General features: G+C 39.0%; 1 protein-coding gene across 1 annotated transcript in view; it reads left to right on the top strand.

Moving 5' to 3' along the window:
• Positions 1-247: 247 nt before the first annotated feature.
• The window catches only part of LOC127630986 (transmembrane protein 132C-like), a 345,492-nt gene continuing 331,900 nt past the window's right edge, over positions 248-13,839 (top strand). The window contains exon 1 of the mRNA XM_052108916.1: positions 248-416. Coding sequence (XP_051964876.1) covers positions 341-416 — 76 coding nt within the window. The 5' untranslated portion in view covers positions 248-340. The remainder of the gene's footprint in view (positions 417-13,839) is intronic.

The raw sequence follows: 13,839 nt of genomic DNA, 5'->3' as shown, positions 1-13,839 counted from the left end.
CGAGGAGTGAGGGAAATATTTCGGATGCGCAAAAAACAATATTTGTGACAAATCTGTCACGCAAAGAGAAGACACATCTGTTTATCTTGCCAGGGCGTATTAATTTAAATATGCGTTTTTGGATGCTCGGACACTTTGTAACCCGAATTAAAGTAAACCGAGCCCGCTGTTAGCTGAAGAACATGGACGATGAACACGTCTGGATTTCATCCAAGTGAGATATTGGAACTTACTTGCGCAAATATTGTCATCATTTCTCCGGATAGCGCGTGAAGGGAGCCCGCAGGTCTGCTCTCGTGGCACTTTTCACTTTTACTGCCCTTCTGTGTGGTCCAGTAAGATGGAAGTTTCTGTTCATGCGAAAGCAAACATGTTGCGTCTCCATATTCTGCATTTCATTATAATGCTTCTTAGAGGTAAGTTAAAATATGTTCTGTCGTTTTGGTCACCTGCACCCCTCTTTATTCCATGGCACCGTTTTATACTGTAATATACGATTTACTGCACTTGCTGCATGGGGTTTCCACTATGTAACCTTAGATATGAAAGTAAAATAAACAAACAAATAAATAAACTTCATAGTTTAAGTCCACAAGCTGCCCAGCGGATGGTGACTGAGTCTTGTCTGTTGGATGTGTGGTATTATGAACCGCTTGTGTGACTATTTGGGCTGCAACGGGGGGATTCAAATGCCTTTTAAATCTTCCTGTCCCCTCCCTCCTTACCACACACTCTTGCACTAGTAGTTGGCTACTCTAGTAGCTTTTCATTCACTCATCATTTGAAGCATCTCAGTTCATAATTAGTCAAGCAAAACAGGGTACAACAAAGGTCTAAAGGTCCCCCAGGTGTAAAAGGCACTTGCCATTTTATTTCCCCCCAACACACTAAAAAGCAGCAGAAAACTACCACAGCACTGTTTGTCACTATGACCTGCAAAATTCACTATGATATCATTAGTGCTGGGTAGATTACTTCTGAATTTTAATCTGGTATGCTACTGATTACAAATTGCATGTCCAAAATTGTAGTCAGTAACGTAATCTCTTGGATTACATTTTTTAAATAATCTAATTTGCTTTTTGATCACTTCTGGATTACTTCTGACCTATTTTTAATGTCAGTGCATTTGAAGAGAATAAGCTTGTACCATTTTGCTTAAATGCATAAAAGAAAGGTTACTTAATGGACCAGAATATGATAATTGATATGATTGATATTGTATGTGTTTTTCTCCATATTGGTCTGTTTAAGTGAAATGTAAAAAAAAAAAATATTTAAAATGTTCTTAGTCTGGCAATTTTGGCATTGCACATAGATATTTTTGTGAATCAAAATCATAAAAAAAAGTCTCAATAGTCTCAAACTTTACAGCACTAATGCAATTGGTTCAGAATATATGTGTGGATTCTGCTAAATCTTCAATATGATTAAGGCTGGTGCCTAGTATTGGGTCTGTTTGTGCAGTTTAATTTTCACATTTCATTTGAAAACAAAATACTTATTTTTCATTTTTCAATTTTATTCAATGTGTTGAAATCAAAAGTTTTTCCAATATGTTCAGTAAGTGAAAGAATTGTTTTTGAGGTAAAAAGGATATTACGAAGGAGCTAAAGGCCCACCATAAAACTCATTGTTTTTCATAAGTATGGTGAAAAGATTCATGTAGAATGTTCAAAGTGGGCTTGCATTGATATATCCTATCACAATTGAGAATAATGTGCTTATAAAGGTGATTGAAATTAACAGGAAATGTTGTATCCTTTTCTGAAGTGATCATTTTTTAAGCATTATCTTAACTTATTGTAATCAACTTGCTGTTTCAAATGTATTTGCATAAGTTGACAAATGTACTTAATTACTTTTGCCCTACACTACAGTATATCATTATAACCTAATGTCCCTTTTGCCACATTGTTCCCTACCAGGGGCGTAGCACCAAATTTTGGGCCCTGGGTACAAACCATCTTGCTGGGCCCCCCGTACCAAATATGTATGTATAGAAAACTGACTTCTAAGGGACCCCCCTGCCTCGGGCCCTGGGTACTCGGTACCCTTTACCCCCCCAGTCCGACGCCCCTGTTCCCTACAGTATGTTGTGAATACATTTAAATACAGCCATATAACCTCATTATGGGGAAAGCACCACTAAACTGAAATAAATGCACCAAACAATTTTATCTGGAGCAAGTGCAAACTATGTACAATTAGTGAAAGTGATGTAAGAAGATGTTTGTTACATTGATCTTCACCTGATCTAACCCTTAAAAACCCTTATTTGCTGGTGTAACCTGTGTAGTCTGGTTCAGTGATTTAATCATATTAAATAATATTTTTGACTTGAGTACAACCAATTAACTTGCAAATGAAGCACAGTTTGTTGAGTGAAGTTTAGTGTCAAGCATATTTTACCAGACAAAACCATTTTACAGTATTATAAACAGTGCCTCTGGGTTGTTTGCCTAACTTTAGTTGCAGATGGTTTGGAAGAGAGGCACACTGGGGTCTTGGCAAGCACAGCATTCTGTCTGGATGCATATGGTTTGGTTGATTAACTTTATCTGACTGTTGAGGACCAAATGTTCTGCTGAAAAATTGTTCCATGCTAAGAGAGGTCAGCGGAGCTTTGTATTGTTCAGGTGTGGGGGCAGAGATGGGCAGTTCCAATTACTTATGCCCTTATACCCTTCAGTAAATCTAGGGCACTCTTGTACACTGGGTAGCATTTGGAAGTTATGTTAAATGGGCAAAACCACAACATTAGGATTCTATAAGGGAAGGCAACTCTTTTCACTCCACATCTTTCTCCCTTCTTCCTTGCTTTCTTATATTGTCTAACTCTCTTTCTCTCTTGGCTTTCCTCCTCCCCCTCCCTCTGTACCTCAGTGGTCTTGTCTTGCGAGAGAACATGTTGTAGTGTAGTGCTGAGATGACCTTGGAGTTTTACGGGTCTTTGAGCTTGATGTTCAGCAGGCCCACACATTACTCATTGTGATTTAAACGTTGAGAAAAAGAAGCGGATGGATTCATAATTAGGTTGGAGAGATGTATAAGAATTCTGAAACAAATAACTATCATTGAACGGATGTCTAATGCTGAAGAGAATATATATATTTTTTAAAATATCACTCTTGAAATAAGGAAAACATAAGATTTGAGAGCTGTAGATTATATAAATCAATCTAACTAACTAAAGCTATTTGCTATAAGCCTATTTTAAGTGTGTAATTTCTGTGTCAATATAGGGAAATAATCACTGCCTTTAAACTGATTACAGAAAACTTCCATTTGTTGTACAAACAGTCCCACCTTAAGTCACTTCATCGGTTGGGCCAATGCTGCTGACATTGTCGAACAAACAGAAAAATGGTTTTATAGCACCACAGAGCCATAGTTGTTACACTTTTGGGTGAATTCAACCTACAAATGGCATACAGTATATTTGCTGTGCAGATTAAGCTGGGATATGACAATTATTTTTTACTTTGAAAATATTACCCACATCAGCTTTAATGGAAATCATTTAGTTTCAATTCCAATTTGTGGCAGAATATTGCAAATTTTAGAATACTTGGCAAGTACCAAGAACTGTCTAATATATGCACATGTACTGTGCAAGTTATTACATCATTACATCAGAACAGCAGTCAGTGATGTGGTTCTTTATGTTCACTCTTTTGCCAGAGCTTCTTCTGTGAAGAATGGTTAAAAATGAACTGAAATCTTTGATCTATTATGTCACATCAGAGTAATTACACTTAGAATTATGCCTAAGAAATGTAAAAATGTAGTTCAACATCCAAAAAAGAGCATGTCATGGGCAAGACTTCATTTGTTAACTGACTAGTTCTTAACTTAGACTTTTGTGTTCCTTGATGTGGTAAAGGAACACAATTTGACTTTAGCTAATTTCCATGATTTCCATTCAGGTTTCCCTAGTTGTTGTCTAAAGAAGTATGGATATGGATTTGGCAGTTTCCATATGTCATAAATATAATAGGTCAGCCAACTGTAAGAATCACAACATCTGCCTGTCATTCCAGCCTGATGACCCCACTGTCTCAGATTGTATCTCTGCATGCCTTTCGGAGATCTTGGCAAGCATTAAGGAACATAGGTCACTATTTTTTCTGCAACTCAGAAAACACATAGGAAATCATGGAACCTGGGAGTGGTGGTTGATGAGCAGCTTAACTTCACCGGCTACATCTCATCATCTGCCCGGTTTTACCTGTTCACACTTTACAAAATTGGGATTAGCGCAGTTTCTGGTCCAAACGCTAGTCGTTTCAAGACTTAAATACTTCAATGCTCTGTTGGTCGGCCTCCCAGCTAGTGCGATAGGTCTTAGTGAGTCCACTGATTTGTTCCATTGTGGTTACGTTCTCTTTGTGTGTTTCAGGTGCCGCTGGCTCATGGAATCATCGTTTCCATGGGAACCCTGATTGTTTCCATGGGAATGCTGATCATGCCATCTTTCAGCTGACAAGCGGCACCTGACCATGCTTTGTTTTCTGCCTATATTTATCCCACTCTGTTTCAGGCTCATTGCTAGATTGTTGCTAGATTGCTCCTTGCTAGATTGTTGTTGTCACACTACCACTACGCACACAAACCTACGAACACACTCTCCATCTCCACGCTGCAGACAGTGCCTGGTCTCCATCACACTTCGCCAGCTTTGCTGGGTTTAAAATATAATAAGGTCTGTTACTTTGCTTTCGCACTTGGATCTCTGGTCTCATCCTTGACAAAGAGCACTCATGCCCCCCAATGGAAGTGTACCCTCTTAATTCAATTTACTCCTCCAGGTATATGTCCCCACTCTCTACGGTCAATAAAAGAGCGGTGCCTGGTGGTCCCACTGCAACAAAGTTGCTCTCCAGATCATTCACATTCTCTGTTCCTCAGTGGTGGTATGAGCTGCCAACCTACACCTGATCTGCTTAAACCATCTTAATACTCAAGAAACAGCTGAAAACACATCTCTTCCATGAGCATTTAACCAGTCCACCTTAATGCCATTTACTATTTTATTATTTAATGGAAAATGAAAAACAATAAATAAAAAAATAAACCTTTCCTTGTCTGGCTCTTCTGTGCTAGCTTCTATACTTCTCTAGCTACTCTGGGAACTTGGCAGTGCTATACTGCAGATATTGTTGACATTGAATGACAAATTGCTTATGTTCCATATTTGTAAGTTGCTTTGAATAAAAGTGTCTACTAAATGTCGATATGTAAATTACATGTCATGATCTCAGCTACACAAGTTTAGCAAAGCCATCTGTATAAAAAGCAGATTTACTTAGACCTTTAATGGAGTGCGTTTTTATTGAGGTATGAAATACCTGTTTGCTAAAAAGAGGTTTGAGTTATGGTAATACATCACTTGTTAGTATTAAGTCATCTGGTACTTTGTGGTTTTTTGTGCTGACCTCCAAAGGCAAAGCAGAGTATTTTTGAGCTAAAAGAACAATGATGCTGTTTTCACCATATAATTACATTAAATAATGTAATATCACATAATGAAGAATTGTTATAATAAATAATTTCTCATTCATTGAAAAAAGAGAAACGATTAGTCCCTTATTTACTATACAGATTTCTGTGGACCACATGCATAACATTTTGCATTGTCTTCAAATTTAATGTTTGTGTATGCAAACACAGTAGAATCAGCATGCACACAAATCAGATTTACACAGTTACATGCATTGTGCACAGAACAGTTTATGACTCTTAGTTTGCAAAAGATTATGCACTTTACACGTACAAGCTTTTTGGCACCATACGAAATAGCTATAAATGGATCATAAAACACATGCTTTGAATATTCATGACCTTATATGCAAATAAATATGGCCTTGTTTCTACATGAATTGGTATGTAGGAAAAATGTAATAACCAAGGAAGAGAGTCTAAAAAAACTTTAAAATGCATTTTGTTTTATAATTAGTTTTACTTTAATTATTTTTGCTGAAGTAAAAGCCTGAAGACATTATTTTTGCTGGTATTTCTTTATTAGAGTTTCTAATAAAAGAGAGAATGCAGAGTGGCAGCAAGTTACAGCAGCTGTCAACATAGGTACTTCAGTACAGGGATGAACAAAAACTGTCCATAGAAAATGTAATTTGTCAACTCTTGACATTTAAAAAAATATATATGTATAATTTTAGAGATGACTGAAAATCATGCTAAGAAAAAGAAAGGCCACTGGGATTAATAAATGTCATGAGCTGGACCCATATAAGCACCACAGCCCAATATGTCAAATTCATGCATGCGAGGCCACAACTCTTAACTTAACCTACAAATATAAGTACAGAGAAATCGTACAGATTCCTTCAAGTTGGCTAAATTATAGCTAAATTGTATGTAATCATATGAGTTGGGTCATTCAAATTCGCACACCTTTTACACCAGCCAATCAGGTGACTCATCCACATCTCCTTAAATGTGTCTAAATCTGTCATACATAACATACTCTCTACTCTTCAAATCATCCTTACAGACTCTACTGTATGTAAGGTTTAGATATCGGGTTTGGCCATGAAATTAATAAGCATGTACACAACGTCTGACACTCTGAACTTTCACTTACTTCCACATTACAAATCTGGGGACTTGCATGTCTACAATTTTGTACAAATTAAAACAAACGAAATTGTACGATTGCATGTAGGTTACAATTTACAGTAGAAATTGCAATGCACATTTTTCAAACCTTCTCACAAAAACACAACCTCACGCACACCTGGAAATTATTTATCAACATTACCACTAGATAAAATGTATGTTGGTCAAAGATATTTGGACCTTATTTTCTTTGCTTTCTATTTATTTCCTATTAATGCCTTTATTAAGTGAATGGAGTTTTGTGCCATTCAGTTGTACTTGATGAACAAGCTGCTGCCGGTAACTTTTTGTATTGGTGAATTTGAAAGTACTCATGTGTGCACTTGCTAGTGCGTGAACAAAATTTTGTGCAACTGATTATTTTGTCTTACCAAAGTTGTTTTTGTTAATGATGTATGCAAAGTCAATAGTGTACTGTATGATCAGTCCCCTAAAATAAACCAATTCTATGTGTTAGTGCAGATTACCTTATATGTTTCTTAATTGATTTTGGCAATTTTGTATTTCCAATTATCTCTTGCAGAGGTTCTTGAATTAAATTGGAAACAATAGGAGAGCAATGGTTTGACCTGGCATAAAACATATATATATGTAATATTACCAATGACAAAAAATCTTGTAAATTAAATATTACCAGTGACAAAAAAGATTGGCAAACCTAACTTCACATGATGTTATCCCATTTCCTGGAGGAAATCAATGCAACCACTGCTAACATATACATTATGTATGAACCTCAGAATGTAAAGCATTAGTAGAAAATGCAGTTACTGTATACCGTATATTTAAAAATATGGATAAAAGGTTTCTATTTCTTTATCATTCAAGTGTGAGCATAGAAAATGTTGCTTACCATAGGAGCATTGCAATAATCAACACAACATTCTGAAAAGAAAACTGAGGGCAGACTGACATTTATATACTCTATAAAAATGATATACACTAAAAAATGTGCTTCTTGTGATAACATCTAAATTGACTGTTTTTTTATTTTATTCCCAATAAAAAATATTATTGAACATGACTGACTCAACCTGACTACATTAGGTTCATTAAAAAAATGTAAGAGCTATATCAGGTAGAAATAGATCCTTAAAGGGATAGTTCACCCAAAAATGAAAGATATTTCATTATTTACTCACCCTCATCTCATCCCAGATGTGTATGACTTTCTTCTTCTGCAGAACATAAATTAAGATTTTTAGAAGCATATTTCAGCTCTGTAGGTCCTCACAATGTAAGTGAATGGGTGCCAAAATGTTGTTGCTCCAAAATCCACATAAAGGGAGCATACGAGTAAGCCATACAACTCCATTGGTTAATTCTATAACTTCTAAAGCAATATGACAGGTGTGGGTGAGAAACAGATGAACATTTAAATAATTTTTTATCATAAATTCTCCTCCCTGCCTACTATGAGGTGATATGCACAAATAGTATGAATCACCAAAAACAGAAGAAGGAGAAAGTGAAAGATGACTTAAATATTGATCTGTTTCTCACCCACACCTATCATATAACTTATAAAGATATGGATTTAACCACCAGAGTCATTTGGAGGATTTTTATGTTGCCCCTTTTGTGGATTTTGGAGCTTCACAATTTTAGCACCAATTCACATGCATTGTTTGGACCAAAAGAGCTGAAATAATCTTCTAAAATCTGTGTTCAGAAAAATAAAGAAAGTCATACACATCTGAGATGGCATGAAGGCGAGTAAATTATTAGAGAATTTTCATTTTTGTTTGAACTAAACCTTTAAGGTAGTTTACTACTTATTACATTGTATGTTAGCAGTCTACTACTAATGCACTTTTGCAGGAATATGGACTGAGCTGTGCTCTGGGGCCACCAAAGCCTTAGCCAGTACAGCCAGAGACTGTCAAATAAGCTGAAAACCTTGCCTTCAGCGCAAACACCATGATTTGACCACCCCTTGGGCCACTCAACTCATACAGCGCTTGCTAAATGCTAGGGCCTACAGTGCAGACTGAGCACTCTGCGAGGGGTGCTTTCAAATATGTGTGCCCCATTATTGCATGTTCTGTGTATAATCTAGTATGTTTGAACAGTCTGCTTGACAATGTAAAAATAGGTGTCTTCTGTAGCTGCTTGTGTTTAACAGCAAAAAAGCATAAAGTTGTCATTCACCTATATAAGATGATGTGCACCCATAAGTTTCCTCTCTTCTCTTTGAATCATTCTCTACTTCTTGCTTGAAGAGTAGTGAAGCATGTATGCTATAGTGTTATACATTAAAAAGCGTGTTCAGTGGTTAGGTGTTTGACTCACCTGGGACCAAACCAGCCATCCTGCTCTCGCTGCCTCATTACACCAGAGCTGCTCTACTGCCCACTGAGATTAGAGGACTAGTGGTAGGGATTTTAACATCAACATGCATTTAATGAATGCCAGTCTACAATTAAGAGAAACTGAATGGAGAATCTTTTAACATTCTATGCTTACAACTTCATTTAGGTTGATGTCCAGCAATGATTTTCAACCTTGGAATTCAAATTACAATAACAATATGGCTGATGTTCTGCTTTCCCTATTGAAAGCTTTAAGGCCAGAAACATACTCTACACAAGTACACAAACGCAGATGTATCCACTTGAACATAATTAACATGTGCTCTTGCTTTCCTCTGCTGGTAACAAATGTCAGTACTGATGGGGTGATAGAGTTCCCTTCAAATGTCTGCCATTAAACTAAATGTTTTATTTTTCATTTTATTATCCATGACTGTATTTGACCTTAAAGAGAAAACTGATTGTCTGGCATATTTCAGAATGCAGTAACGAACAAACTTGAGATTGTGTTGCTAGAAGCGTGAACGTTCATGTACTTGCATAGTGTGCATATTTATGGCCTAAAACCTTTTTTCATGCAATTTCAACTTTAACAATGTGTCTGCTGACCTTTCAAAGCATCCGCCAATGATTCAGAGACTATGTAGATAATGTATCATTACATAGATGATGCCAGAAGACAAATAGAAACCAGACGTTAATTGCAAAGCTTTTCATATGGAGGTCAAAGCGGAACACGAGTGATGAGTTGAAGCCCTGACACCAACATATGGAAGCTCATTCATTCAGATTTCAGATTGTTAAGATGCAATCTAATAGAAATTACACTTGACAGAGTGTAAGTTTGTCCTTTTTTCTGCTAGAATTATGGCTCAACAACATTTTGGAAAATAAATAAAGTTCAGTCATCGGAAAGATTTGGCATGTTAATGTGAGTATGACATAATGATAGGATATTGGTCTCGGCCAGTGATTAAATTGAAAACTTCGATTCCAAAAAGAAAAACATGCTTGTTTGTCCATCTATTCCCTTTATGTGGTTCTCCTATGCATTTTTTGTTTGATCCATTTGACACATTCAATCTCTAATTAGAGTGTACTTGTTCAAAAATATTTCAAATTCATTATGCTTCGGTCAAGATGCGGTAGTTGGTAGAGAATGCATATGCAAGAGCAGCACAAGACAACAAGCCCCTGCATACAGACACGCATTCCACGTTAGATCCCCTAAGGTGCAGTAGTGTTCCCTATCAAAATGCTACACTTAGATGCTGTGCTGATTTAGTGCTTTGGGAACGTCTTTAGGAGTGAGCAGCTGTGAGTATGTGTGCAACATGTCAATGAAATTGACAAAATGTATAGCTTCTGCCGGTGACATCATCAGGATGCGCCGGTAAAGGGGATATAAATAGATGCGCCACTGGTGCATCGTCAGATATTTTGTCTTCAGATTATTCTGTGTGTTGTGCTTCATGACTGTCAGAACTTTCTACTTTTTGAGTTAGAATTGTTAGGCAGTGTGCAGACACCTTTCTCATTCTCTTTAAAAAAAAAAGAAGAAGAAAAATAATTAATGATAAACAAAGCGAGAGGAACACACACCAGTTTTGTTTTGTGTGTTTGGGGGAAGAGCATGCTGCTCTTGCGTTGGGGCGGGTGCGAGCATTGCGATCTATTCTCAGTCAAAATGCTTCACACTCATCTTGCATTCTTCCGAGACACAGCACCCACTCTTACATCATGGGGCTCTCGTATGAATCTTGCTGAGGAGCGAGAGACAGGTCTGTCCCTATCGCTTGCTCTCTCTCCAGATCCAGCTGGTCCCTCCCTTGATCCTGAAGCACGCTCCGGCTTCTCTCCATTCCTGCCTTAGTCCAGGATGTGGAATACTCTACATCCCCTCTACAGGAAGTGTCAAAATTGATTCCCATCTCAGAGAACCTGGCAGCGTGGAAGCTACTGCCAGGTGTTTCTATGTGGGTTCTAAGAACAGTAGAAAAAGGCTACAGACTTGAATTCGATCATCGTCCTCAGCATTTCAATGGCGTGGTCTCCACTACCGTGAAACCGGAACAAGCATGTCTACTGTGGAAAGAACTGTAAAATCTCTCAAAGGGACCATAGAACATGTTACCCTTTCAGAGAAAGAGTCAGGTTACTACAGCAGATACTTCCTGGTTCCCAAGAAGGTTGGGGGGTAACGTTCAAGTTCAAGATGCTAACTGTAAAGACGGTCGTGTCTCAAATCCAACATCACTATTGGTTGGTCACGATCGATCTCATGAATGAATATTTCCATATAGAAATTCTGCCACAACACAGGAAGTTCCTGAGGTTCGCTTTCGGGGGCTAAGCTTTCCAATATCGGGTTATTCCATTCTGCCTAGCCCTATCACCCCGCACATTCACAAAGTGCATGGATGCAGCACTGGCTCCTTTGAGACTCCGGGGCATCCACATTCTGAATTATATAGACGACTGGCTGATACTCGCACAGTCACAAGAACTGGCTTTTTAACACAGAGATATCATCTTAGCTCATTTGGTTTCTCTGTGTCTGAGACTCAACGTCAAAATGAGCATTCTCTCTCTTACTCAGGATATTACCTATCTGGGGTTTGTATGTAACTCGATCATCATGTGGGCACAATTGTCTCCCGCTCGAATTGTGTCCATTCAGAACACGATGAGTAAAGTCAGGCTAGGTCAAGGTTGCACTGTTTTTCGTCAGTATCAACGAATATTAGGTGTCATGGCATCTGCGTCCTCTGCGATCCCTTTGGGCCTCCTGCACATGAGACCATTTCAGTTGTGGCTCAAAGCCAGGGGAATTCATCCAAGGGCCAGTCCCCTTAGGCAGATAAGGGTTACACGCTGCACGCTACGTACCCTTTCTATGTGGTTCAGACCCCGGTTCCTCACTTTGGGTCCCACTCTAGGTGCGTCTTGCCTTCACAAATTGCTAATGACAGATGCCTCCCTGACAGGCTGGGGTGCGTACTTAAGTGGTCGTCCAGCTCAAGGGGAATGGGAGTCTCATCAGCTCGATTGACACATCAACTGCCTCGAGTTTGATGCCGGTATTTCTGGCTCTGAAATACTTCCTCCAGTATTTTAAAGGCTGCCATGTCCTGGTGCGGGTGGACAACACAGCAGTAGTCTCTAACATAAACCATCAAGAAGGTTTACTCAACAGACTGGCACGGCAGATTCTCCTTTGGGCCCAGGGCAAGCTCCTGTCATTCAGAGAAGTTTATATCCCTGGATGCCGAATGTGGGAGCAGATTTACTGTCCAGATAGAAAATACCGACAGGGGAGTGGAAACTCCACCCCGAGGAAGTGGAACAAATCTTGTTGAGATAACAGAGCGGAAGTGGACCTCTTCGCCTCCCAACAGACAGCACAATGTCCCCTCTACTTCTCTCTGAGTCAACCAGCCCCCCTGGGTCTGGAACCAATGGCACATAAATGGCCCAGAATGCCCCTGTATGCGTTTCCTCCAGATTCTCTGCTCCTGAGAGTCTTGGCCAGAGTTTTCCAGCAAGGGTCTTGCCTCTTACTGATAGCGTCGTGTTGGCCGAACAGGGTATGGTTCTCGGAGATAATGGCTCTCCTCGTAGGCTCGCCTTGGGTTATTCCGGACAGGAGGGACCTTCTGTCCCAGGCGCAGGGGACAATATTTCATCCCTGGCCTGAGCTATGGAACCTTCATGTTTGGCCCCTGAAGGGTACCAACTGAGGGACACTTGGCTTTCACCTGAAGTTATCTAAACCATTCTAAGTGCTAGGGCTCCCACTACTAGAAGAAGTTATGCAAATAAATGGGGTGTCTTTGAAAGATGGTGCAGTGCACATAACGCAGATCCAGTTAACTGCCAAATTGCTTCAGTTCTGGACATTCTGCTGGAAAAATTATCAGCAGGCACATGCCCCGCCACTCTCAGAGTTTATGTGACCACTCTATCGGCTTGCCACGCCTTGATTGACGGGATGCCTTTGGGGAGACAAGCTCATGTCTGAGACCTCTTGCGCTCTTGTGAGCACAACTACAGAACTGTAAGGGGTCCGGACATCCACAGTGCAGCATCAAAGTGTAGCTTTTTGATAGGGAACATCTTGGGTTACTTAACTGTAACCCCTGTTCCCTGATAAAAGCGGAACGAGATGCTGCACTTCATTGCCACACTGAAGATGCCCCAGGACTGCTCTTCAGACAAAATACCTGACGATGCCCCTGTGGCGCAGCGGAGGCTACACATTTTGTCAATTTCATTGATGTGTTGCACACATATTCACGGCAGAATGCCAGTTAAATGTATTCATCTGAAAGAAAAAACTTCTATGAATTACATACCATACAGGCCTTTTAATAAATTCACATTTTGACACCTATGTATTTTATTAAAATTATATTATTTGAAAATTATTATTATTATTTTTGGTTGGTGCAACATATTCTGATTAGGGTGGCCGCACATCTTAAATCCCAATTTAACCCCTGGTCTTGGCGGACTATAGCTGTTAACTCTGCTGCTGCTGCTGCTGCTGCAGAGCAAGTTTGAAGATTTCTACTGCTAGAAAATTCACAAACATATTGAGTTAGTATGTGGACATGCTGCTGCTGCTGAAAATATAAACAAACACAAGACATGCTGCATCGATCATTTATTACATGCTGCTGCACAATAGACATTATAAACAAATACATGTAGCAGATTCAGGCATGTAGAAGCTGGGGAGGTGGTGAGTTTTAGAGAAAAAATGTAGCATCACATTGCAAAGAAACCAGCTTCAGCAAAACTGAACTAAATGTAAATGTTATAAAAGAGAAACTCATGGATCTCAAAGAACCCATGAAGATGCATGGCTGAACTTTGGTCATTGAGC

This window comes from Xyrauchen texanus, chromosome 37 (assembly GCF_025860055.1).
Source record: "Xyrauchen texanus isolate HMW12.3.18 chromosome 37, RBS_HiC_50CHRs, whole genome shotgun sequence".
Lineage (NCBI taxonomy): Eukaryota > Metazoa > Chordata > Actinopteri > Cypriniformes > Catostomidae > Xyrauchen > Xyrauchen texanus.
The sequence above is the reverse complement of the archived record's forward strand: the minus strand, read 5'-3'. Positions and strand labels throughout refer to the sequence as shown.